The sequence below is a fragment of the Pteronotus mesoamericanus genome, unplaced genomic scaffold (assembly GCF_021234165.1).
Source record: "Pteronotus mesoamericanus isolate MK-2021 breed Mesoamerican mustached bat unplaced genomic scaffold, CSHL_Meso_final contig_347, whole genome shotgun sequence".
Taxonomy (NCBI): Eukaryota; Metazoa; Chordata; class Mammalia; order Chiroptera; family Mormoopidae; genus Pteronotus; species Pteronotus mesoamericanus.
Genome location: NW_026555137.1, coordinates 893128 through 917419, shown reverse-complemented (window position 1 = coordinate 917419; position 24292 = coordinate 893128). Strand labels below are relative to the sequence as shown.

At 70.9% G+C, this 24292-nt stretch overlaps 1 protein-coding gene across 1 annotated transcript; it reads left to right on the top strand.

The window, feature by feature from the left end:
- Nucleotides 1-624: 624 nt before the first annotated feature.
- On the top strand, nt 625-23499 carry IGFN1 (immunoglobulin like and fibronectin type III domain containing 1). Its single transcript, XM_054576427.1, has 26 exons — nt 625-704; nt 2605-2651; nt 2973-3086; nt 3951-4090; nt 4772-4871; nt 5363-5404; nt 5623-5662; nt 6124-6301; nt 6924-7037; nt 8029-8197; nt 9127-9399; nt 10004-10053; nt 11106-11110; nt 14283-14395; nt 14774-14898; nt 15506-15647; nt 15996-16295; nt 16699-16998; nt 17406-17579; nt 18153-18281; nt 19022-19324; nt 19980-20068; nt 20327-20522; nt 21062-21361; nt 22007-22333; nt 23210-23499. The coding sequence occupies exons 2-26, from the start codon at nt 2645-2647 to the stop codon at nt 23221-23223; spliced, it is 3744 nt and encodes a 1247-aa protein (XP_054432402.1). The 5' UTR covers nt 625-704; nt 2605-2644; the 3' UTR covers nt 23224-23499.
- Nucleotides 23500-24292: the final 793 nt, after the last annotated feature.

The window sequence follows — 24292 nt, the reverse complement described above, 5'->3', positions numbered from 1 at the left end:
CCCACTTTCCCTCCACACAGACAACCGTCTGCCCTGCTGGCCGGGCCACCCCTCTGTCCTGGGAAAGCTCACCTCCTCCCGGAAGGCCTCCCGGCTGCACGCAGCCCCAGGGGCGCTTTCCGGGGAGCGCGCCCCCTCAGAGCCTGTGGGGTTGTGCCCTCTGGTCTGGGTCTGTGACTAGGTCTCGGAATGGGCTGTCTGTTTGGTGACACTTTGGGTTGTGATTCCCAGAGGGGCAGGATCTTTACTGCGGCCCGTGGGCCGGCCGGTGTGCTGGGCCCCGGGGGCCGCTCCGCTGGGGAGCCGAGACCTCGGATAACACGCCGCCCCCGCTAGGAGGGCTCATCCCCGCGGCGCGGCCGGCAGCAGGCGTAACTGAGCCAGCCTGGTTCAGAGCTTAAAGCTTCACAAGATGAGGCGTCGGAGGTGCCAAATGTCACAGGGCCCTTCCATCTCCGACCTCCAGGAGGCTGGACATTGACCCCAGGGGCCCGGCCGTGCCAAGCTGGAGGAGGAGGAGGAAGGGGGCGGGGCAAGTGGGCGGGGCCGTGGAGACCAAAAAGGCCGCGGCGACCTACATCTGCCCCAGCACCGCCTGTCCACTGCAGTTCCTCCGGAGGCCCCGGCAGGCAGGACGCAGCAGCTGGAGGCAGGGAGGAGGGGGTCGACGGAGGCCGGAGGCCGGAGGCCGGCAGTGTGCCCAGGTGAGTGGGCGCCGAGCCCCGGGCTGCCCTCCCGGGGCCAGGGTGGGGCACAGAGGGAGATACCTGAACGCCCCCCGACTCGCCCACTCCAGAGGGGCCGGCAGGGGGTGAGGTCCGCCCAGGGCGCCCCCTGGGGCCGGCCACGCCCTGGGGTGCATGGCGCCCTGGGGACAACTGCAAGACACCGGAGGGGAGGACCTCAGTGACCCAGCCGGGCGCTCTGTCCCAGCTCGGCTTTTCCGGGCCGCGCGCGGCTTGGAGCATGTGACGGTGACCAGGTCACAGATCCAAGGAGCTGTCCAGAATGAGTCCTCGGGGCTGGACTCGGGGCATCTCAGCGCCCCCGAGAGGCTCCCCAGTGGAGGAGCACGAGGCAGCAGGCGCCTGGACCCGTGGGCTGAGGCCCCGGGAGGGCGGGGAAGGGGGCCGCCGCCGCCGCCGCCGCCGCCGCCGCCGCGCCAGGGGAGGCTGAAGCGAGGACACCGTGCCGAGCAGGATCGGGCCCTCTTGCTGGGAAACAGGGCGTGCAGACGAGGGTCCCTCCTGTCCTCCCACCGCCCGGCTGGGACCGCAGTCCCCGGTCTCCAGCCTGGCCCAGCTCTCGCCCACCCGTCGTGGACCTTGCACAGACCTGGCTCCTCCCTGAGGAGCGCGGGGGTCCTGCGGGTGACGGGGCTTCCCTGGGACCCTGCGGCCCCGTAGGTGGGGCTCCGCGCCGCTCCCTTGCAGTGGGGACCCGCAGGCAGGGGACTTGCAGACAGGACCTTGTGAGCATTACCTCCCCAAGGTGACAAATGGCCGTGTGAGTGACTGAGCTGGTGGCGATGATGACAGGTGATGAAGGTGACAACTAGGAGACCCGCGTGGCACGGCTGCAGGGTGGGGCTGTGGACAGGCGCCCGGTGGCTGCCCCGGGCGCGGGGGGTACCGGGGCCCCTCAGCCAGCTGGGCAGCTGCCCTCGCCCGCCCCGCTGCTCCCTCCTGACTCCCTGCTGCCCGGTGGCGATGCCGTGACCGCTCCAGACCGCTCCAGAACGCCGCGGCGCATGTGGCATTCCAGCGTGTCGGGGGGCAGCTGGGACGGGGCACATGGACAGGACCGTGCTCTGTCACGTGAGCCCACTTGGCGCGTAGGGCTCTTTGGGCAGGAAGCAGAGTCCCCGAAACAGAGCGCCGTGGCCGCGGGCCAACCGCGCTGGACGTGGGGTGGCTGGATGTCCCTCCGCTCCTGTTCAGGGGTCTCCTCCAGGGCCTCTCGCCGCCTCGAGCCCGCGCCCGCTCCTGGGGGCGCTCCCCGGCGGCCACAGCGGACAGACGCCCCGAGGGTGCGGGAGACAGCGGTGGTGGCTGCAGGAGGCTCGACGACGCTCATCTACCAGACATCACAGTTCGCTGGTCTCCCGGGGTGGGGGTGGGGGGCAGGCGGGGCTGTTCTCCTGCAGACCTGGCGTTCAGAAGGATCCGGACTGGCTGAGGGAGGGGGGCCAGGGCCGCTGGGAGCCGCTGCAAAGCCTGCGATCGGTCCCGGGACAGTCACGTCCGAAGTCAAGGGGGCCAGGCCGTGAGAGCTGGAAGGATCTGGGGTGGCCTCCTGAACTTAGGGACCCCCCGCCGCCCTCTGAGTGGCCCGGCTGCCAGCGCAGTGTGCAGGCTCAGCCCCTGGTGTCTCCTTCGCCTGGGCAAGGGCGGCGCCCGACCCCCGACCCCCGGCCCGGTCTCTGGCACATGGGTTGTGCTGGGGCCGCGGAACAGCAGGAAGCCAGTCAGCGTCCTCAGCTGGGGTTAGAGAAGCTCTTGGAGGGGGGTGGCGACTGTATCTGGGCCCCCCAAGATACGTTGGCCGATGCCCTGATGCTAAGGCAGCCGGCCTCCCAGGAGCAACTCCACCTTCTGTTCTCAGGGTCCTTCGCCACCTTCAGGAGCCGAAGCGGAGCCAGACCATGGCCGGTGAGCGGAGGGAAGGGCGGCATCTCTGTCCCCCGGGAGCCCGCCTGTCTCTGCTGTTTCTGGTTTCGGCTTCGGGTTTGGGGCCGTTTGTTGAGAAAAGGGGTCCGAGGCCCCCAGGCAGGTCCCGATTCCTGGGGAGAAGCCCCTCCCCCTGTCTTCCTCCAGCTCCTCCCCAGGGTCACTGCAGGGCTCCGTCCTGGCAGGAGCTTGAGCCTCTGTCCCGCCCAGTGCGGGGACAGGAGGGGCCCTCGCTCCTGCGAACAGTGGGTCAGAGCTGCACCGTGCTGAGGGTCACCCTCTCCCGCCTTCCCGTGCCCCCAGGGAAGCCCCTCAGGAAGCACGGGGTGACCGTCCGGCAGCTGGTGGAGGAAGTCCCCGAAGGGTGCAGCCTGCCGGACTTTGAGCAGAAGCCCGTCACCATGGCGCTGGCCGAGGGTGAGGCCGGGGTGCGGGCGGGGCGCTGCTGAGGGACCCCAAGTCTGTCACCAGCTGCACCACCTCTGCCTGTAGGGGGGGGCCTGCCTGGGTCCCCAGAAGGGCAGAGTGGGCCCAAGCAGTGAACACACGCCACGGTGACCGAGAGACGCCAGCCTGGGCGCAGGGAGAGGCTGTGCTGTGTCCGGCCGCCCGGCCTCCAAGCGGCCGAGGGGGCGCCGTTCCAACGGGATGCCTTCCCTTGGGCACCTGCACCCCCGCGTCCAGACGCCCCGGCACCCGGGCCCCTGAGCTCCCGGCTGGGCTGGGGCTGCCCTTCCTAAGAGACCCTTCCGGAGAAATGCCCAGAGGGGTGCGGGGACCAGGCCACCTGGCTGGGGTGCCAGCCGGTGCGTCCCCAGCCACACAATACATTTCAGTCTACGACCTCAAGAGCAGGAACCATGACAGGTTATTTCCCCAAATCCGACTCCACGTCCTCCCTCCACAAGGTCACGGGGAGGCCCTCTCGCCTTTGGGCGGGGCCCCGGAAGCGTACGCCCCTACGGAGCAGTTCCGGGGGGCCAGGTGGCCGAGCTCGGGCTCTTTCCGAGGCTGGAGCCATGTCGTTCTGGAGCTGCCACCCCTGCACAGAGGGTGACAGGAGACGCACAAAAGACGCGCCCTCTTCCGAGTCTTGGGACACTTGCAAAGAAAACCCCTCCCTCCCACGCCCTGCTCCCCGCGGACACCCCTCCCTCAAGGGCCCTGCCGTGCAAAACCCGGCGGCCGCCCCTGAGCCCTGAGCCGGCGGCGGGGTGACACGCACTGACGTCGACGCAGTCAAGTGTGCACTCACCCTTCCGCCCGCCTCTCCCACCGCAGGGAGAAATGCCATCTTCCGGGCGGTGGTCTGCGGGGACCCCAGCCCCGAGGTGCGCTGGGAGTGCAGCAAGGGGGGCCTCAGCAACTCCAGCAAGTACCAGATCTTGTCCGCGCCCGGCAGCAAGGACCACGCGCTGCAGGTAGGAGCCCCCGGCGTCCCCAGCGACCGGGCCCCCCGCCCTTCCGTCCCGCCGGCTCGGGAGCTGGGCTGCGGGGTGGCAATCCCCGGCCCACCGTCCTGGATGGAAAAGTTGTTTTCTTCTCTGTACCGGTCCTTCCTCATCGGGGACGTGCGGTAAAAGCCCCTGGCTCGGGGTCTCCACGGGCGTCGCAGGTTTAGGTAAAGGGACAGGTGGCGCCTTGACCGCCAGTGGGCCTCCGTCGGTGCCGGTCAGTATGAGTGATGTTTGTCACTGCCGGTCACGGGATGCCTACTCTGGGCGGTAAGCCCTCGGCATAGGTGGCGATGCCATTTAATCCTGGCCATTCCCTGCTTTTTGAGGCGTTGCTATCCTCGCCTTAGAAGGACAGAAACGAAGGTTCGCCGAGGTGAGGCACCTCGCCCAAGGTCACACACATGACAGAGGACATTGGACCCCGGGTCTGCCCGAGCTGGAACGCGCGCGGTCTTCCTCCGTGGAGGGAGCCGGCTAGTCCGCGCTCCGCTGTGGTCTGGGCCGGGCCGGGCTGTCTTTCCTGAGGGAGGCCGCCAGCTCTCTGAGCACGAGGACAGGTCTTTGCGTCCCGGGCCCATAGCCAGGTCCAGCGACGGAGGAGGGGAGAGGGCCAGCCCCACACCCCCGCCCTCGGCCTCTCTGCAGATCAACAAGCTGATCGGCGAGGACACGGACGTGTACCGCTGCATGGCCGTGAACCCGTACGGGGAGGCCCTGTGCTCGGTGAGGCTCACCGTCATCGAAGGTAGGCTCGGCCCCCGCCCGCCGGGAGCCCAGGGGGCAGGAGACCTGCGTGGGGGGGCGGGGAGGGAGCGCTGCGGAGGGCGTCGGCGATGGGGCGGGGCGGGGGGGTTACGATGGTTGCAGGACCAGCCAAACAGCTGTGGGGTGCGTTTGGCTAAACAGGGCAGCTGCCCCTTCAGAGGTGGGTCAGCTGTGGTCCCCGGGGACACGTCGCTCATGTGGGCCACCCCGCCCCTGTAGACCGGGGGGTGGCCGCTCCTGCGTGAGCTGCGGTGCAGGCGGGCGCCGTCTTAGTCTGCCAAGGCTCTGGGGCGTCGCCGTGTGGAAGGGACAGACCCTGCACCCTGCCCACCCCTGTGGCTGGGCTGTCCCCGCGCCTTGGGGGACGGGGAGGCCGGGCCCCGCGCCCGTGGTTCTCAGGGAGACCGTCGGGGTGCCGGGCTTCGCCCCGGCCCGTCCACACTGACTGCCTCCTCTCCCCCGGCGGCCCAGTCGGCTTTCGGAAGAAACGGAAGAGGGAGGAGCCCCAGCTGGGTAGGTGGAAGGACTGTCAGCTGCCGCCCTGGGCCTTTCGCGGCCGGGGGGCGGGGGGCGGGGGACGGCTCCTTGCCTGGTGCTCCCCACTTGGCCAGGCCCCCACGGAGGACTCCTGGGCCCGCAACCCCCACCCCCGCGGCTTCCTCGGGGAGAGCCCCGCCCCGGCCCGTGGACGCCCGCCCTCGGGCGGGGCCTCACTCCAGACCCTTCTGCAGACCTCAGGCAGGAGCTGATGGATTTGCGGAACATGCTCAGGTGGGTGTGGGCCTGGCGGTGGGGGCGCCGGTGCCAAGGCCCTCGTCCCTTGTCCTGGGTCCCCTGCGGCTTCCGCCCCCGAATCCGCCCTGAGCACAGGCGGGAGGGCCGGCTGCAGGTGCAGGTGGGGAGAGGGCGCAGGGAAGGGGGTGCTCTGGGTGCAACTCCGTCCCAAGTGAATCATCGCTCCCCTCTGGGGCCTCGCTTGCTCCCCAGTAAGATGGGGCGCTCCGCTCACACGGGGATTTTAAAGCATGTTTTAAGCAACAGGACAATTGCCCCCGGGGATACCTTGCTCGGAAACCCACGATACAAGCTGTTAGGCGCCAAGTTTCTCCTGCGGAGCTGGGGCCGGGCTTTGTGCTCCTTTCCCCGAGGAAGAAAGGGCAGCCCCCGCCAGCCCCTCGGGGTGTCAGCTCCTGCGGCCCCCGGGCCTCTGACCTCCCGGCCCTGCTCCCCAGGACCCCGCCGCCCTCCGTCCGGCAAACCATAGACCCGCAGCAGGTGTGGCAGCTGCTGCTGACGGCCGACCGCAAGGACTACGAGAGGCTGTGCCTCAAGTACGGCATCGTGGACTTCCGCGGCATGCTGCGCAAGCTGGAGAAGCTGCGCAAGGAGCAGGAGGAGAGGATGGCGCAGGTACCCCACCCCGCCTGCGCCCCGCCCGGGAGCCGGGCCTGGGGACACGCCCGCCATCACGCTAACCGCCAGCACCGTCGTCAACGTCCGCCATCACCGCAGACCGTGGGGACCTGCCTTGTTTCCAGAGGCTCCCAGTGAAGGGGTTCCACGGTCCCCGCTCTCATTCTAGTGTCGTACAAGCTGCTCAGGAAGTTCTTTCCTGGACTGAACCTAATGACAGCCTAAATCTAACTTTTGCTCTGGAAACACAGAACAGCTAGCTTCCGCCGTCCTGAAAATGGCATTTCCCCTCCCTCCCCGGGCCCTGCTCTCTCCCCCGGGCTTTCTCGTCCGCCTTGACACGGACCCGGCACGGGGCTTCCCGTGCAGCAGGTGCTCAGCCCGCTGCGGTGGGGTGAACGCGAGCCTCCCTGTGTTCTTGGAGCTCCCGGACGCCCGGGCTCTTTCTTGCTCCCCCTCCCAACCTCATGTCTCATCTTGGAGAATGTCTTCCTCTTCACAGGGCTTACGCCTCCCGCTTGTACAGGGGGGGGATGCGTGTTGGGCTGGGTTTGGGGGACCTGGGGCCGGAGGGGGTGCAGTGCCCGGAGTGAGCTCCCCTGGGGGTTTTCTTCTCTAGTACATCCACAGCATCTCCAACATGACGCAGATTGAAGTCGACAAGGCCGGGGTGGCGTTCTTCGATATGGAGCTGGACCTCAAGGATCCTAAGAGCAAGATTTCCCTGTCCAAGGTGAGGCTAGAGGGGCGCGGCAGGTGGGCTCCCCGGGGCCCCCTGCGGGGACCTCAGCCAGCAGGGCAGGCGAGCCCCGCGCCCCGGCTGCAGTCGGGTCGGGCGCTGGAGCGGATGCGCCTGGGGGCCCCCCGCCCTCACGGAGCCGCCAGGTTCTCCGCAGGAGGGAAGGGGCTCTGAGAAAACGCCCCTTCTCGCTGGGCTCTCTCCCCAGAGACTGGAGCACCCTGCTTGGGCTCCAGGAGTAGTCACCCCTCCATGGGGCAGGGCGAAGGGGCGGCAAAGCACAACCCCGGTCCTGTGGGCAAACTCGTCCTGGCTCTGCCACTTCCTGGCACTGCCTCAGTTTCCCTGTTTGTGGCAGGAGGGAACCGTAGGACCTATCGCAAGGCATCCACGCTGAGCTAACATGTGATGGGCCCCCTGTTACCCTGCCCCAGCCTCTCCCTGTTCCTGGGCTCGGCGAGCACCCCCCCGCCCCCGCCGCCTGCCACGCTCGTCCCTGACGCCCGCAGGGCCGTGTCCTGGCCGCCCTGTGGACACCGGCCCCCAGCCCCACCCTGGCACCCCTGAATCCCTCCCCTCCTCTCTCTCCTTCGCCCCTAGTTCTATCGTTTTGACGCCCCTTATACTGCTTCCTTCAGTTGTTTAGCAGGTGTCTGTCCGCCCGTGGGCTTCTAGCTCCCGGGAGAGGGGTCCTTGTCTGTCTCATTCCCTGATGTGTCTGTCCCAAGGAGCGACAAGAGAGCCCAGCCCACCGTGGGCATCTAAGTGTCCGGCAAGGACTCTGTGGTCGGAGTCGTGTGCGTCCCGAGAGAGATTGTTTCCCTCCGGGCCTGCTCTCCGCGCCCCTACCTCCGGGAAGGCCCAGGGGCAGGTGGCCCGGAGCCCGCGCCAGGGGAGACGACAGCTGGCTGCTGCCGGCGTGGGGCCGGGGCCGCAGGTTCTGAGGCCCCGCGGAGGCCCTGACCCCTCTCTTCCCCGGGCCCAGGACGGAGAGGCCGTCTCCTTCAGCTCCGACAGCCAGGCCAAGCGCAGTTTGCAGCAGCTGGGGAAGCACTACCACTTCCAGATCCAGGACCTGTGCCCCGAGGACGCGGGCTTCTACGAGGTCAAGGTGGAGGACGTAGAGGTCTTCTCCACTGCGCTGGAGGCCGAGGGTGCGGGGCCGCCCTGCGGGGGCTGCGGGTGGGCCCAGGGGTGCAGGAAGGTGGGCGTGATGACGCCAGCGGGGAGGGGAGCCCATGTCCCAGGGATTCCGTGGTGGCGACCCCTTTTCTGAAGTCTCCGCCAAGGTCGGCGTTCTTGACCTCGAGCGCCGGGCTGCGCTGGGCTGTACGGAGCCTCAGCGGGCACGCCTGCCTGGCCTCGCTCTGGACTTTCCAGCCGCGGACACCTTCCTCTGGAGCTCACTCCCTCCTGGTGCCCGGCCTCCTCTCCGCGCTCCTTACGGGGACGCTCTGCAGGGCCGCACTTGGCGCCTGTGCCCGCCGCCCGCCGGGGCCTCTCCCCGCTCCCCCATCACCTCCGGCCCCTCCCTCACCAGCAGCCGCGCGCCCGCAGCCTCTGAGGCCCTGACCGCCGCTGGGGCCGGAGGGGAGCAGAGGTCTGGGAAGGAAGCTGAGCTGGGCGGAGGGGGAAGAGGGGGCGAGGCCCGTCGCAGGCCAGGGGGTGAACACCAGCAGGGCCTCCTCTTAGCTGGATGAGACAGGCAGGTCCTTCAGCCTTTGAAGCCACTATTTATTTACCTGGAAAAGTGACGATGTCGTGCCTGCCTCGGAGGCGCCTGTGGGGGCCGATAGGGTGAAGCGCGTAAAGCACCAGCACGCGCCCCCTGCCGCGGGCCAGTGTCCTCAGGCCCCCACGTTGCCCCCCGACCCGCCTCGGGGTCTGGAGTAGCAGGGCTCCAGAGCTGCACACGGCCCCCCTGTCCGTAGCCTGATTAGCTCCCCCTCACCGACACGGGTAAGAGGGGACCCGCCCGGGGTGGCGCGGGGCTTGTGGCTGGGCTGGTCGGGACTGGGTTTCCGGCCGGCCGGTCGCCCCGCCGGGCCCCCTGCGGGCTGACGCCGTGCCCGCTTGCCCACAGACATCCCGCCCAGCGTGGTGGCCCCGCTGGCCGACGTCCACTGTGCGGAGGGCGGCGACGCCGTCTTCGAATGCGTCCTCTCCAGCTCCTGCCCTGGCGCCACCTGGCGCTTCCAGCACCGGCCACTGCAGCCCGGCGACAAATACGAGGTGTCTGTGTCCCCCGACGGCCTGACCCACCAGCTGGTGGTGAAGGCGGCCTGCGTCTCGGACACGGGCCCCTACTCCCTGGACACCGGGCTCCACGCCTCCACCGCCTGGCTGGTGGTTGAAGGTGAGTGGACCCCCGTGGCCCTGCCTCCGCCAAGGCCAGACGTCAGGCTGAGGGTGGCCCTCGGCCGCATGGGCTCTGGGCGGCGCCTCCACTCCCGAGGCCTGTCCTGCCCACTGCGCGAGGGGTCTTCACCGCCATCTCTGTGCCCCTCAGCGGCCTCTGCTCCACGGGGCCCATGGGACGGCCCCGGACACACAGGTCCAAGACGGCCCCGGGGTCCCGGTCAGGGCTTGGGACAGCAGCTCAGGTTCAGTCTATGAGAAGCCCTGGATCAGGCCAAAGGACCCCTTGAACCCCCAGGCTTGGGGCTCAAGGTGGTCCCAGGAGACAGGGCAAGGCGATCTCAGAGAAAACCACGCAGCCCTGGTGGCCTTTCGATAAGCACGTGACGGACCCACGTACTCCCTGCTGAAGTCGACCGGGGCCCCGCGGCGGGTGGGGGCGCGAGGGTGCAGGCCGGCTCCCCACCCCGGCGGTCAGCTCGCGTCTGGCCTGTGGACCCAGAGGGGCAGGAGGAGCATCTGGGTTTGGGCAACTAGCAGCCAGCCTGACCTCGCGGCTCTTTTCTCTGTCTCTCCCTGGGGGCGGCGACCTGTGACCGAAGCCGGGAAGGACAAAGGCCTTCTGCCCCCAGGCGCCGACCACCCAGCTCAGGCACCAGGAGCCCCAGTCGCTGCCGCTGCCGTGGAAGAGCCCAGCAGCCCCCGGGGCCGGGGCGGGGGGCCCAGAGAGCAGGGGGACATGAGGGTTGCCCTCGAGGGGGCCGGGCTGGCCTCTGGGCATCAGCTCCCGGCCGGCCTGCACGGAGGCAGCCTCGGGGCGCGCGGCCACTCCTTGGCAGGGGACGAGGGGACCGCTGACGCGGCCCGGGGCCCGGGGCAGGCGGGAAAGGGCTTCCTGGAAGCCGATGGGTCCGGGCCCACTGTTCTTGGGAAGGACCAGCTCCACGGGGAGGGGGGCTGGGGCACAAGCCTCGGGGGGGCGCCCCGTCCACCGGGAGAGGGCGAGGGGGCCGGGCTGGGCCGCGCAGAAGGTCACCGGCCAGACCAGGGCAGAGGTGGTGATGGGGACCGACGCGGGGGGGCGGCAGGCGGCTGGGAGGCCGGGTCCCGGGCCAGTGTGGTCGGGGGACCAGGGGGCAGCGGGGAAAGGCAGGGGCACAGTGAGGACAGTGGGAGCCAGCTGGACAGAGACAGCCAGGGACAGTTCTGGGGCGCTCAGCTGCGCCCTGTGGCGGGAGAGAGAGGGGCCCCCCTGCAGGGGGGGCTGACCAGTTCTGGGGGGTCTGGGTCAGGAGGGGAGGGGATGGAGAAGTTACAGCAGCGGGGCAGCCTGGACGGGGTTGGGGCCGGGGGTGGGCTGAGCAGGGAAAGCGGGGGCGGAGCCGGCAGTGGGGCTGGCCTGGGCGGGCCTGGCCTGGGCGGGGCCGGCAGTGCGGCTGGCCTGGGCGGGGCTGGCCTGGGCGGGGCCGGCAGTGCGGCTGGCCTGGGCGGGGCTGACCTGGGCGGGGCTGGCCTGGGCGGAGCCGGCAGTGGGGCTGGCCTGGGCGGGGCTGGCCTGGGCGGAGCCGGCAGTGCGGCTGGCCTGGGCGGGGCCGGCCTGGGCGGAGCCGGCAGTGGGGCTGGCCTGGGCGGGGCCGGCCTGGGCGGAGCCGGCAGTGGGGCTGGCCTGGGCGCGGCCGGGGACGGCTCCGCGGCAGCAGGTAGTCTCGGTTCTCTGGAGCCCCCAGGGGGCAGGGGCCCCAGCTCCAAGGCAGGCAGGGGTCCTGAGGCCTGGGGCGCTCAGGGACGGGGCGCCGGTCAGCAGGGGGAAGCCCAGGGCTTTGGGGGCCCAGGGCAGTCTGAAGGATGGACACCGGCCGGCCAGGGCCTCCCAGGCCCTACGGGATCAGGGGGCAGGGGTCTCCTGGGGCGCAGGGGTGCTGAGGGCGCAGGGCAGGGGGCAGGTGATTGGGGTCCCGGGGAGCATGTGGGTGCGGGACGGGACTACAAGCCTCATCTCGAAGGCCCAGGAGGTCCTGGGGTCTGGGCAAGGGAGGGCCAGGGGCCCGCGGGGGCCTCGGGCGAGGCAGGCGATGGCAGGGGGCCCCAGGGCTCCCCCGGCAGCACGGGGGGTCAGAGGGGAGCAGAGCACGGCGGCGGAGCGGAGACGGGGAGCCCAGGGCCTTGGGGCGACGCAGGGGCTGGCCTCAGCCATGCAGGGGCATACCCCGGGCCTGGGGCGCTGGGGCCCGGGGGCGGGGCGGGGGGAGTGGGTGGTGCCCAGGGGCCTGGGCTGATGGGGTCTGGCCCGAGGGACGATGCCAGCAGTCACAGGCTGGCTGGGCCTCCAAACCAGGGTGCCCCGGGGCCCTGGGGTGCACGGGGAGGCACGGACGCAGCAGGAGGTCTGGGGACCTCAGGGTCCGAGCTAGGCTCCTGCGACGGGGCGTGGAGCTTCGGGGAAGGGGGACCCACGGGCGGAGCAGGCCCTGAGGCCGGCCTAGCGGGAACCAGGGACGGTGGTGGCCCCAGGCATTTCAGGGGAACGGGTCCCGAAGGTGGGCCTGGGCACCACCGTGAAGGCTCAGGGGCGCCAGGGATGGGCTCCGCCCCCAGGCCCGGGGCCCTCGGGGGAGCAGGGTCCGAGGAGGGGGGTGGTCTCAGGGGTGGCCCGCGGGTGCCTGGGGCAGCGGGGGCTGGAGACCAGGACGGCAGCGGTCCTGCCTGGAGCGGGCCAGGGACACTCGCTGGCCTCCAGGGCGGCCCTGGGGGCCCTGGCGGAGCCGGGGTGCATCCGGAGACCTGGGAGGCGTCCCGAGCCCATGGGGGTGCCGGCCCTGGAGGGTGGCCTCGTTCCGACGGCGGCCCTGGGGGTGTGGGGACGGTGGGGCCTGGGGGGAGCAGGGGCCTAGGGACCCCCGCAGCAGCGGAAGCTGCAGGCGAGGGGCTTGCGGGAGTGGAGCCAGGGGCCTCTGGGAAAATGCAGGCTTGGGGTTCGCCTGGAGACAGCGGGGGCTTCAGAGCCCCAGGGGCGGCCGGGGCCTTTGGAGAGGGAGGCTCTGGGGGTCCAGGCGCCCTGGCGCCAGGCTCTCTGAGGGCAGGAGCCGGAGGGGGCTACGGCGAAGGGGCCTCTGGAGCCGGAGCGGGCGGCTGGGAGGGGCGGGGGCGCCCCGAGGCACAGGCTCCCGACACGGGGGTCGGTCCTGAGGGCTGGGGGTCCGGCGGGCCTGGCAGTACGCCGGGCTACGGGGAGGGGCCCGGAATTCCAGGGCTGCAGCGCGTGGAAGGCAGGGCGGGTTCTGCAGGGCAGTCGAGGGGTCTTGGGCCCGGGGCCGTGGGGTCAGCGGGCGAGGCAGGTCACGGGGATGGGACTGGCGCTGCTGGGGAAAGGGGGTCAGTAGACGGGGCAGGCCACAGGGGTGGTTCGGGGGGCCCTGGGGGAATGGGGGCAGGGGGCTCGGCAGGCTTCAGAGATGGTTCAGGGCCCCTCGGCGGCATGGGGTCCGGGGGCGAGGCAGGTCACAGGGATGGGACTGGGGCTGCTGGGGAAAGGGGGTCAGTAGACGGGGCAGGCCACAGGGGTGGTTCGGGGGGCCCTGGGGGAATGGGGGCAGGGGGCGAGGCAGGTCACAGGGGAGGCTCGGGAGGGTCTGCAGAAGCTGGGCCAGAGGGTGAGAAGGGCCACAGAGACGGTGGCGGGGGCCGCGGGCTGATGGGCTCCCTGGCGGCAGCGGGACAGGAGGGCGGAGCCCGAGGCCGAGAAGCCGAGGGGCCCGGGCCAGGGGGCTGGGCAGCCCCAGAGGGGCCTCATGGTGGCGCCGGCTCCGCAGGGGGCCCCACGAGGGGCCCGGGAGTGGGGCTGGCGGATGGGGCCGGCCCCAGTGTGGGCTCTGGGACGCCCGGAGCGGCGGGGGCTGCCGCCGGGCAGGGCCCCAGGGTTGGCCCTGGCGAGGGTGGGTCTGCAGACCGAGCAGGGGGCGTGGGCGCTTCTGGCTCTCTCGATGGTCGGGGGGCAGTGGAGGGTGACGCCCAGGCAGGGACCGCTGGGCCGGGATCCAGACGAGAAGGGGACTCCCGGAAAGCAGGTCCGAGGACGGCGGGCGGGCAGGGAGCCGCTGGCCCAGGAGGCCCGGGGCCGCAGGGAGCGGAGGACTCACTGCTGGGAGGCGAGAAGGCGGCAGAAGCGTCGGGGGCCGGCGCGGGCCAGGGCTTGGACGGTGGCCAGGCGCCCAGGGAGAGGGGCAGGTCCGTGTCAGAGGCTTCCACGGGGCCAGGGCTTAAATATGCGCGGGCCACAGGCAGGAAAGACCAGGGGCCTCAGAGGGGCCGTGCGGAAGCCGGGGCCCAGCCGCCCGGCTCTGGGAAGGACGATGTCTCAGGAGGCTCCAGGGCTCAGGCGGGGGCTGCAGGCCAAGGAGAGGCCAGTAGGGGACACGGCCCGGGGACCCTGGACAGCAAGGGTTCAGCTGCCGGAAGGGACAGGTCTGCTGGCCGGAGGGACTTGGATGGAGCCCGGAATGGCCTAGATGTTCCTTCAGGCAGCAAAGATTGTGGGGACAGATCCAGGGACATTGGGGACCTGGACTCCCAGCTTGGCAGAGGACAGAGAGGAGACAGGGGGCCCCTGGGGAAGCCGGCATCCCTGGAAGCCAAGAATGACAAGACTCAAGGCCCAGGGGACAAGGGACGGGGCGCGGCAGAGCCTGGAGGGTCGGACGGGCCCGGCCCATTCGGGGGCAGGTCCCGAGCGCAGCGGGGCGCCAAGGCCGGAGCCACGGAGGCGCAGGCAGTGGGTGAGGCCAGAGGCAAAGGACCGCCGCCCGGAGAGGGGGACCCCGCGAGCACGGGGGAGGCTCTGTGTGGCGATGGGAGCTGGGACCCCGCGCGTCCCCGGGGCGGCAGCAGAGGTCGCACAGAGGGCAGGTCGGACGTCGGTGGCCAAGGGGAGGACACCACCCGGAGCCCCCGGTCCAGACGCAAGCCCGGCCCTGCCGGCCTCTTCGAGGAAGCCCGAGGTGAGTGCTCTAGCCCCACAGGGACCCTGCACGCGGGTGCCTGGCTCGGCCCCGGTTCCGCCTCCAGCCCCAGGCGGTTTTCCCGGCCAGCGCCCCCCATTCTGGGGGGTCCCCTCCCAGTCCAGGAAGCAGCCCCCCCTCCTGGCCAGGTGGGATCCAGGCCAAGGGGCTGGGGGCCCCCGAGCATCTGTCCGGACACACGATGTCCAGAGCGGCGTGGCCCGCTCCCTTGGTGGGTCGCCCAGACACCCGTCCCTGCGGTTCGGGGGCTCTGCACCCCCGGCCCCTGGGCCTGCCGCACTGGCCGGGCCCTGCCGAGAAGCGCGGGGGCCTCGGGGCGCCATGTGGGCCGTGCCAGCCCTGTCTCTGTGTCTCCAGGTCCCCAGGGCCACTTCCTGCAGAGCCTGGCTGACACGGAGGCTCGGCTGGGGGCGGCGGCCGTGCTGTCCTGCACCCTCCGCCGGGACCTGGGGCCCGGCGCCTGGTTTAAGGATGGAGTCAAGGTACCGCCCCTCACCTCTACCGACCAGGCGGGGGCGGGGGCAGAGAGGGGAGAGGGGCGCATTTGGCCTCGTGTTCCCGGGGCCTCTGGGAGTTTCAAGGGCCAAGAACTCGGTGTGTTTACAACGCTCAGGATTTCAGACACCTGCGTCCCGGTCTTCCCCCACCACCCTGAGCTCTCAGCTGCCCCAGTGCCTCTTCTGTCCCAACACCTGTTGCATTCCGGGTGCCCTTTGAGGCCCCTACGACGGCCGTCCTATCAGCCTCACCAGGCAAGACCTCCTGGCCCCGGGTTGGGCCTCCGCCCTCCGGCCGGGCCGTCGGCTCAGGAGGAAGCACGTCACCGGGCCTCAGCGCTCGGGCTGGGCACCAGGGACCCCCGCTCCTGATGCCGCTAGGTAGCCTCCGGTTCCATCTGTAACACGGGCTAACAGTTGCACCTGCCGCGCTGGAGTGTAGCGACCGCCCAGCGAGGTGGCAGAGCGCAGGGCGTTGGCACGCGGCGGGCCCGCGATCACGCCCGGTTCGCGCCATCGCTCGGGCCCCTGGTTGCCGGGCCTGGGGGTGCCCTGGGCTGGGGGTGACCGGCTCCGCTGTGGCCTCTTCCAGCTCGGCGCCCAGGATGGATTTGACCTGGAGCAGGACGGCCTGGTGCACAGGCTCCTCATTGCCTGCGTGCAGGAGACTCACGCAGGGAGGTACACCTTCGAAGCCGGCGGCCAGAGGAGCGAGGCCACCCTGACCGTCCGAGGTGAGGCCCGGCCCGCCCGTCCACCCCGCCTGGCCGCCCGCCCCCGGTGGTACGCAGACACCCGAATGCGCGGCTTGTCCGTGTCGGGAGCGCAAGCCACGCTCCTTCGGAGCAGGCGACTTTAAAGTTCCTTGTCGGGAGGTCCCAAGCGAGGTCCCCAGTCCTTCCTGCCGGAGATGGGAGGCCCCAGTTAGTCCTCCAGAGGTGGGGGGATGGGCTCCAGCCTCGCAGCCCAGGTTCCGTCTCGGGCCCCCCTTGCCGGCCCCAGGAGCCCAGAGCCCTGGCCTCTTTGACCCCTGGCCTCTTTGACCCCTGGCCTCTTTGACCCCTGCCCTGTCGCCGCCCCAGACCCCCCGGTCATTGCTCCGGAAGTGACAGAGAGGCTGAAGGAGCCGCTGGTGGTCAAGGCCGGGAAGCCGCTGACGGTGAAGGTCGCCTTCCAGAGCCGCCTCCCGGTCCAGGCCTCCTGGACCAAGGACGGGGTCGAGCTGGACGGCCCCAGCGGCGGGGAGGCCCAGGCGGCCCCGGGCGACGGCCTCACGCGGCTCTGCCTCCCCAGCGTCAGCAGGAAGGACAGCGGCTGCTACCGCGTGACACTGAGGAGCACAGGAGGCTCCGCGCAGGCCAGCGTCACCGTGCAAGTCATAGGTGCCTGCCCGGCCTCCCACGGGCCCCCCACCCCCGGGCGCCGAGCCTCGCCTGCTGGCTGCTTAGGGTCCAGCCCCACGCGGCCCGCGCCCTCCCCCGTCCGCGGCCCGGGTGGGAAGCAGCAGCTCCGGTGGCTGGAGGGCTGGGGGGCTGGCTGTGCCGACCCGCGCCGGCCCTGAATGGTGCCAGCAAGGGGGGCGGGGGCGGGGCCGGCCGGCCGGGCTGCTGCTCCCCGCGGGGCCCACCTGGGCACAGGTGTGTGAATGTGTGCGACTGTCCGTGCGTGTGTGTGCGCGCGGGGGTGAGACCAGGGTCAGCCCTGGTCCGGCCCGAGGCTCCCGGGGCCCCCCCCGCCCCCCGGCTGTTCTGATGCCCCCTCTCTTCCTGCTCCCTCCCGCCCCAGACAAGCCCCGGCCGCCCCAGGGACCCCTGGAGGTGCAGTGCAGCCGGGGCGCCGGGGTCCACCTGCGCTGGCGGCCGCCACGCGACGACGGGGGCCGGGCCGTGGAGCACTACGTGGTGGAGAGGCAGCAGGCGGGCCGCAGCACGTGGGTGAGGCTGGGCGAGCCGTCCGCCGACAGCACCAGCTTCACCGACGCCGGCGTGGAGCAGGGCCGGAAGTACGCCTTCCGCGTGCGGGCCGTGACCTCCGAGGGGCCTGGCGAGGCCCTGGAGTCCGAGGAGGTGCTCGTGGCTCCTGACGGTGAGAGGACAGGCCGCCGGGGCCGGGGCGCCGGGGGACCCCCCCAGGCAGCAGAGGGAGGGTCTCAGGCCCCTGAGGGCCCTGTGGAGACTCCCCGCCTGTGTCACCAGGGACCCGGAGGCCGGGCTGACGGGGTCTCCCCCCACTGCGGCTCCCCAGGCGTGGGGGACCCTGGGAGGCTGGCGTTACCCGCCTTGGGTACCCCGTCTGGAGCCCTCGTCCAGGGCCTCCACGCTGGCTGCACCCCTCGGCCGCGGTGCTCGCCTGAGCAGCCGGAACGCTGTCCCCGAGCACCTGGCTCAGCCCCCAATGCCCCCGAGGAGGGGACAGAGTGTGCCCCCCAGACGCCCCGCTCCGCCCCCCGGGGCGTTTCCTGGGCCTCCGCTGACCGCGCCCTCGGCCCCCAGCGCTGCCCGGGCCCCCGTCGGCCCCAGCCATCGTGTCTGCCTCCAGCAAGAGCATCACTCTGACGTGGACAGCGCCTCGCGGCCCCGGCAGCGCCCACCTCCTGGGCTACCTGGTTGAGAAGCGCAAGAAAGGAAGCAACACGTGGGCAGCCGTGACCGACCAGCCCGTGCCCGGTAGGCGGCCTGCGCCCGCCCGCCCGCCCCGGGTCCTGTGGCTCCATCTCACCACTTCTCGTGCCCCGGGTGCCCTCAGGTGGCTCTGTCCCGGGGACGTCGGGCCATGTCGGGCCATTTTGGGCTGTCGCAGCTGAAGTGCGGGAACGGCATGCGGTGTGAGGAGGCCAGAGATGCCACCAAACACCCTGCAATGCACAGGGAGGCCCCTCCCCCTCAACTTCCCCAGTGAAGAATCACGTGGCCAAAGCGCCCCCCGTGCAGGGGGCGGAGGGCGGGGGAGACCCTGGGTGAGCGGGCGTCTCGGGAAGGGGCCGGGCCGGAGCGGTGGCCCGTCCCTCCGCCTGCCCTGGCGGCTCGCCCTCCTGCCCAGACCTCAGCGTTCTCATCCGCACGGGCGCGGGGGTGGGGGCCGGTCAGGCACATGCCCACAACCCCGGCATGTCTGCGGCGGGGACTCGGGCCCCACGCCCCGGCCGCACCCGTCCCCGCCGAGAGGCCTGGTCCCCCACCCCGCGTCTCCAGACCCTGCGGGCGGGTCCCCTCGGGGCGCTGACGGGCGGCCCCCCACAGAGCGCAGGTGGACGGTGACGGACCTGAGGCCCGACTGCCAGTACGAGTTCCGGGTCACGGCCGTGGCTCCCTCCGGCCCCGGGCAGCCCGGGCCGCCGTCGGAGGCTGTCTTCGCGCGGGACCCCATGCGTAAGTGGGGCAGCCCCGGGGGAGGGTGCGGGGCGTGCGGGGGGCCCTGGGGCCGGCGGGACAGGACCGTGGCCGCAGGCCAGGGACAGGGCCCGGGCAGGGCAGCAGGGCTGGACGAACCCCCACCCAGGGCCCTTCCCTCCCTCTTCACCTGGGCAGGTGAGTCCCAGGTGCGCCCGCCTGTCCGGCCCTGGAACCAGGAGCTCGCCTGAGGGAGGGGCCATGGTCCCCGCCGGGCGGGGTCGCGGGGAAGCCCTCTGCCCAGCTGTTGGCTCCTCACCCCCCGGGTGCGCACGGGACCAGGGGCCCTCGCCCTGCCGTCTGCCCCTGAGAAGCTTCCGGTCCACAATAGCGCTTCCCTGTGCTCGGTCTTGGGAACGGCGGGGCACAGCAGGGCACCTCAGACTCCGAGAATGACAGCCAGGGCCACAGGTCGGGGAACAAAGGTGTCTGACCAAACACCTCCTGAGCCCTCGCTGGGAGGTGCACAGGTTGGGGACGGCAGCTCTGGACCCTCCGTGGGAGGCCGTGGTCACCAGGGGCTCAGAGCTTGGGACAAACACACAGAGTGCTGGTCTCCGGGGTCTCAGAGCCCAGAGGGCGCCCACTGCAATGCCGGGTGTCAGGGGCCACAGACGGGTGCTTAGGGGAGGGGCTGGCAGGGGGTGGAGCGGGAGGAGCGAGTTGGGCAGGTGGCCTGGAGGGGGCGCCGCTCCTGACGCCCCCTGGTGCTCGGCCAGGACCCCCGGGGCCCGTGCGGGACCTGCACGTCACAGACACGTCGACTACCAGCATCAGCCTGCGCTGGGCCCAGCCGGAGGCGGAGGACGGGGACGCAGCGCAGGGGTACGTGGTGGAGCTGTGCGCCTGCGGCAGCCTCGAGTGGGCGCCGTGCCACGCGGGCACCGTGCCCGCCACCGCCTACACCGCCAAGGGGCTGCGGCCCCAGGAGGGCTACTTCGTGCGGGTTGTCGCGGTTAACGACGGCGGCCGCAGCCAGCCCGTGATGCTGGACACGCTCGTGCACGCCATGCCTGTTTCTGGTGAGTGCCGCGCTCTCCGGGGCCCTTCCTCCTCCGCGCCAAAGTCCCCTCCCCCAGTTTAATCAAAGTGACATTTCCTGAGCACCTGCTACGTGCCAGGCCAGCTGTTCTTCAGGAATGTTTTCCCGTGGCAGCTTGTGAAGACCTCACGAGGTTCATATTTGTAGCCCCAACGTACAGACAAGGTCCTTTGCCCCAGGTCCAGGCAGAGACCGGATTTAACCAGGCCGCCGACCCCAGAGCCCAGGCTGAGCCTGGCCTCGCGGCCGCGCGGCCACACAAGCCCCAGTCGGGAAGGCGCCGGCGCTGCTCGGCCCCTGCGGCTCAGGGTCCAGGAGGCCCAGCCGCCTGCGGTCGGCAGGAGGCCGGTCTCGTCCCCGTGAGCCGTGGAAGCAGCCGGGCTCAGGCTCACCCTGGGCCATCCCAGTGCCCCCTTGTTGTCCCTGTAACAATCAGGGGGACACGCACACTGAACTGCTCGATGCACCCAAGCCCAGGATGCTGGGCCTCGTCCGGGCCCTGCCCCGTCCCTGTGGGCTGAGGCGGGTCACCTCCTGCCTCTCCCCCAACCCTCGTCCCCTCGGGTCCCCGCATCCGCGAGGCGGGCCCGGGGCCCCCCGCACAGGGAGGTGACAAGCCGTCCGGTGTGTTGCAGTCTCTCCCAAGTTCCTCCTGGACTCCGGCTTGACGGACTCGCTGGTGGTCAGAGTTGGGGACACCATTCGCGTGCCCGTCCCTTTTGAGGTGAGTGTGTCTGTCTAACGGGTGTGGGGGGGCACTGTGCCGAGGGAGTCAGTCTCGGCCCTGTGGTTCCCTCCGGCTGCTGGGCAGGGCCGGGGGCTGGTGCTGGCCGTCCGGCCAGGGCAAGGAAGGGAGGAGGCGGCCCCTCTTGCAGGCCTAGCCCCCTCCCAGGACCCGCTCCCCGCCACGCCCCCGCCGGCCAGGCACGCAGCCCACGGCTGCCTCAGAGCCCCTTTCTCCCGTTTCCCTCCCGGCCCCCAGGCCGCCCCCATGCCGGAGGTGACCTGGCTGAAGGACGGCCTGCTCCTGCCCAAGAGATACGTGACCTCCACCCAGGACGGCCTCACCCAGCTGCTGGTGCCCGTGGCCAGCCTCGCAGACAGTGGCGCCTACACCGTGGTGCTGAGGGGCCAGCAGGGCGAGGAGGTCACCTACACCTTCTTCCTCAAGGTGGCAGGTGAGGCGGCCTGGGCGGCGGCCGGTCTCCGCTGTCCTGCCCCCCCGGGCCAAGCCACACAGCGACCTCGCTCCTACCCCTCGGTGCTGACGGCTGAAGAGGGGAGGCCGGGGGAGTCTGGGGGTTCACGTCCTTCTGCCCGGGACCTCGGGGACGGCGAGCCCCGGCCCCTGCCTGGGCTTCGGTTAGTCTTCCCTTTGAGCCTCCGAGGGCAGACAGTCACCTGCCGCTCAGAGCCGCTGGAAGACCTGTCCGTGTGCTGGTAGGAGGCGAGGCCGCTGTCCCCACGGCCCGCCGGGAGGCGCCCCCCGGAAGGCAGAAGCGAGCGGCTGACGGGGCTCCGTCGCCCTGCCCGAGAGGGCCCCGCTCTGTCCCCTCCTGGGTCCTGTCACTGACAGACGACACTGGGGCTCCCACCCTCCAGAGAGGACCGTGGCCCCCGGGGGGGACCCCGCAGGGCCGTGCAGGCGCCCCCCACCCCGCCTCGTCAGGCGCCCCGCCGGTCCCCCCAGCTGCACTCTTCCGCCTCTGCCCTGCAGTGAAGCCGATGGCGCCCGGGCCCATCAGCCTGAAGGAGAACGTGCCCGGGACGGTGACAGCCGAGTGGGAGCCGTCCCCGAGTGAGGCGCAGGGCGTGCCGCTGCACTACACGGTGCTGACGCGCAGCTCGGGGCAGGCGCCCTGGCGCGAGGCTGCCGGCCGCGTCTACACCCACCGCTTCACCCTCCTGGGCGTCCTCCCCGGGCACGAGTACTACTTCCGAGTGGTGGCCAAGAACGAGCTGGGGGCCAGCGAGCCCTCGGACACCAGCCAGCCCTGGTGCGTCCCGCGGCAGCGAGGTGAGCTCCGCGCGGCTGCTCCGCGAGCCCGGGCGGCGGGGTGTGCGGGGAGCCCGGGCTGCTGCGGCCGGGATGAGCGGAGCCCGTTTCCATGGAGAGTGGGGCCGGGGTCCAGCCCAGCCCCCTGCACCGCGGGCCTGCGTGTCCCCAACTCAGGGCGTCCCCCACTGTGGGAGGCGGGGGCAGGGCTGAGGAGGTCCGGACTCCGGGGTGCCTTTGGGTGGCAGGGATGAGGCTGATGACCCCTTGAAAGCAAAGTGGGTTCTGTGGCCTAAGAGATGGGTCTACCAAGCCGCCACTGGGAAAGCAGCTTCCAAAATCCGGCGCACGGTGTCCTTTTCTAAAGAACAAGTGTCTGGAAAGTTCTGCACTGAAGAGGGAGGTTGTGCTTGGTTTTTCTTCTCTCTCCTTCTGACTCACTCTGTGTTCTAATGTGTCCCCAATGGATGGGCGTCCGCTTATCGTTAAAAACAAAGCCAAACAAAACCCTAAAGCCTCTATAGACAGGCTAAAAGAGTGAGAGGAGCCTCAGGGACCGAACTTGCAGGGAGGAGATGCCCGCGTCCCTGCAGGAACGTCCCGCCCTGCTGTCCCCAGCCGGCCCGCCTCACCTCTGACCCCCGGCTGCCCCCGGTCCCTCCGCAGACACGGTCACCGTGAAGGCCCCCAGCCACCGGGAGCCCAACCTGAGCCAGAAGCCCTCGTTCGCGGTGGGCCTGCGCTCCCACCTGCTGCCGGCCGGCTGCGAGTGCCGCATGAGCTGCGCCGTGCGCGGCTGGCCGCAGCCCCGCGTCACCTGGTTCAGGAACGGCGAGAGCCTGGAGGGCAGCCGCGCGGTGTACAGCACCGACACGCTGGGCGTGTGCTCCCTGGTCATCGCCAGCGTCTCTCCCGAGGACAGCGGCCTGTACAAGGCCGTGGCAGAGAACACGCTGGGCCAGGCCGTCAGCACGGCCACCCTCATTGTCATAGGTAAGGCGCCGCCCCGGCAGAGGCTGGGCGGGGGCGGGGGGTCAGAGGGGGTGCCACCTGCCTGCCTGCTTGCCGCCCGCCCGGGGCCCGCAGGGGACCCGTCCTCTCTGGAGTGATGGGCCCCGATGCAGGTTCTCCCAGCAGCCGCCCGTGGACCCTGCCCTTGAGCCTGGCCGTCACCGGCTGTCACCAGCCCTCCTTGGGCTCCGACGGCTTCATCTGTCAGCGCGGCATTTGCGCTATGTCATGGATGAGCAGCTCTCGGCTAAGGGGCTCCATGTCACCTGCTCCGGCTGCCCAGAAAGAGCTCGTGACACCTTTCAACAGGGGGGAGCCGGAGGGGCTGTGTCTGTGTTGCGCCTTCATGAATGTGCCCGAATTCGGACACTTGGCGCCCCCAAAGCCACTCTGATCCCTTTGCTGGTAAACTTAGGGGAAAACAAGTAACATACATTCATAAGACAGCGTTTCCCCCAGCAGTACTGAAACATCCCGTGGGAATCGGCACATGAATCACTAGATAAGTCAGGACCCTGAAACGCTTTTAATTATACAGAATTGTCCTTTGTGCGACTGGCCCAGGACCCCCTCCCGTGGCCCTGCGCCCTCGGTGCCCAGCACTCGGGAGCCCCCTGGGAGATGCCGCCGGGGCAGACACCACAGCCTGGGCGGCTTGGTCTGCCCAGGGACCGGCAAGGGCTTTGCCTGAGCTCAGCGCGCCTGGTGGCTGGGGATTTGAACCCACACCCCCGATGGCAGTGCCCCCGGGCCTGGCCTCCTCGCTGTGTGACCTCCACACGGACAGGTGTGGGGGCGGGGGGCGGGCCGCTGCTCCTCCGGGACCAGCTGCGACACCTGGTGCCCTGTGTCTTGCAGACTCCAGCTCGTAGCCGGCAGCCCCTGGGATGGCCCTGCCGGCCACGCAGCCACCGAGGGCGCCGGTGCCCGGAGGCTCCAGCCCGAAGCCCTGGGATGGCCCTGCCCGCCCACGTGGGCCCGGGAGCCGTCCTCAGGACCAGGGGGCGCTGCCCGGAGCCCCAGGGAGGCAGGTGTGAGGGGTTGCTGCGGGGAGCCCCCCCGGGAAAGCGTGGAGTCCTCGGGGAAGAAAAAGAAGAACCGGGACATTGGGCCCGGCTCCGCTGAGCAGCGCGCGGCGAACCCCTCCTGCCCCCGGGGCTTCTTTGTCCTTCACTGAGGAGCCTGCGGGGAGCCTGCCTGTCGGGTGGGGGACAGGGCCTGGGGGCATGCGTGTGCGCAGGAAGGGGCGCTGCTTTCTGTACTTTTCCTCATTAAACCATTAGACGAATGCAGGCAAATCCGTTTCGAATGAGCTGGAGGTCGGCGTGCTGAAGGGTGTGCTTCAGACGGGGCTCCCGGGGGCGGACGGGGGAGGGGCTGCGGACAGATCGGGGCGGACCAGCCGGCAGCCGGGCCAGCACAGCGCACTGGGGGCCCGGGCCGTGCTCCGGCCGGGCTGTGTTTCCGAGGCTCCCTGGCCTTGGTGGGCCTGGGCCTCCCCCGCATTTCCCACAAGCACAACCCCCAGCTGTGGGCTCTTGGTCCCAGGACATCCGTGACCGGGGTGCCAGAGGCCAGCAGCTCAGGCTGCAGGCAGGACTGGAGGGGCCCTCAGCTGCAGCCTCTCCCATCTGCTTGCGGGGGGGGGGGGGGGGGGCGGCGGCGGCAGGGGCCTCAGCCTCCTCCGCGCGTCCCTGGGTCAAGTGGCCTGCCGTTCCCGACTGGACCACCAGGGGGTGCCACAGGCTCTGTTGTGGCTGGGAAGGTGGCCTCAGGCGAAACCTGGGGAGGCCAGAGGGGCGGGGGCTCAGGGAAGGGGACGAAAGGCAGGCTGGGACAGGCGGGGGCCCCAGCAGGCCTCCCTGGGGGGCTTTCTGCCGCACACGGGAGGCCAGACCTGCAGAGCAGACCCCCTCTCCCTGGGCCCAAAGCGGGGGCCCC

Bases quoted from the DNA above. Each gene is read 5' to 3' on its own strand.
- IGFN1 (XM_054576427.1), top strand. The intron at 9,400-10,003 runs GTGAGTGGACCC...CTGTGACCGAAG, and splicing joins CGCCTGGCTGGTGGTTGAAG to CCGGGAAGGACAAAGGCCTT. The intron at 20,069-20,326 runs GTGAGTGTGTCT...CCCGGCCCCCAG, and splicing joins GCGTGCCCGTCCCTTTTGAG to GCCGCCCCCATGCCGGAGGT.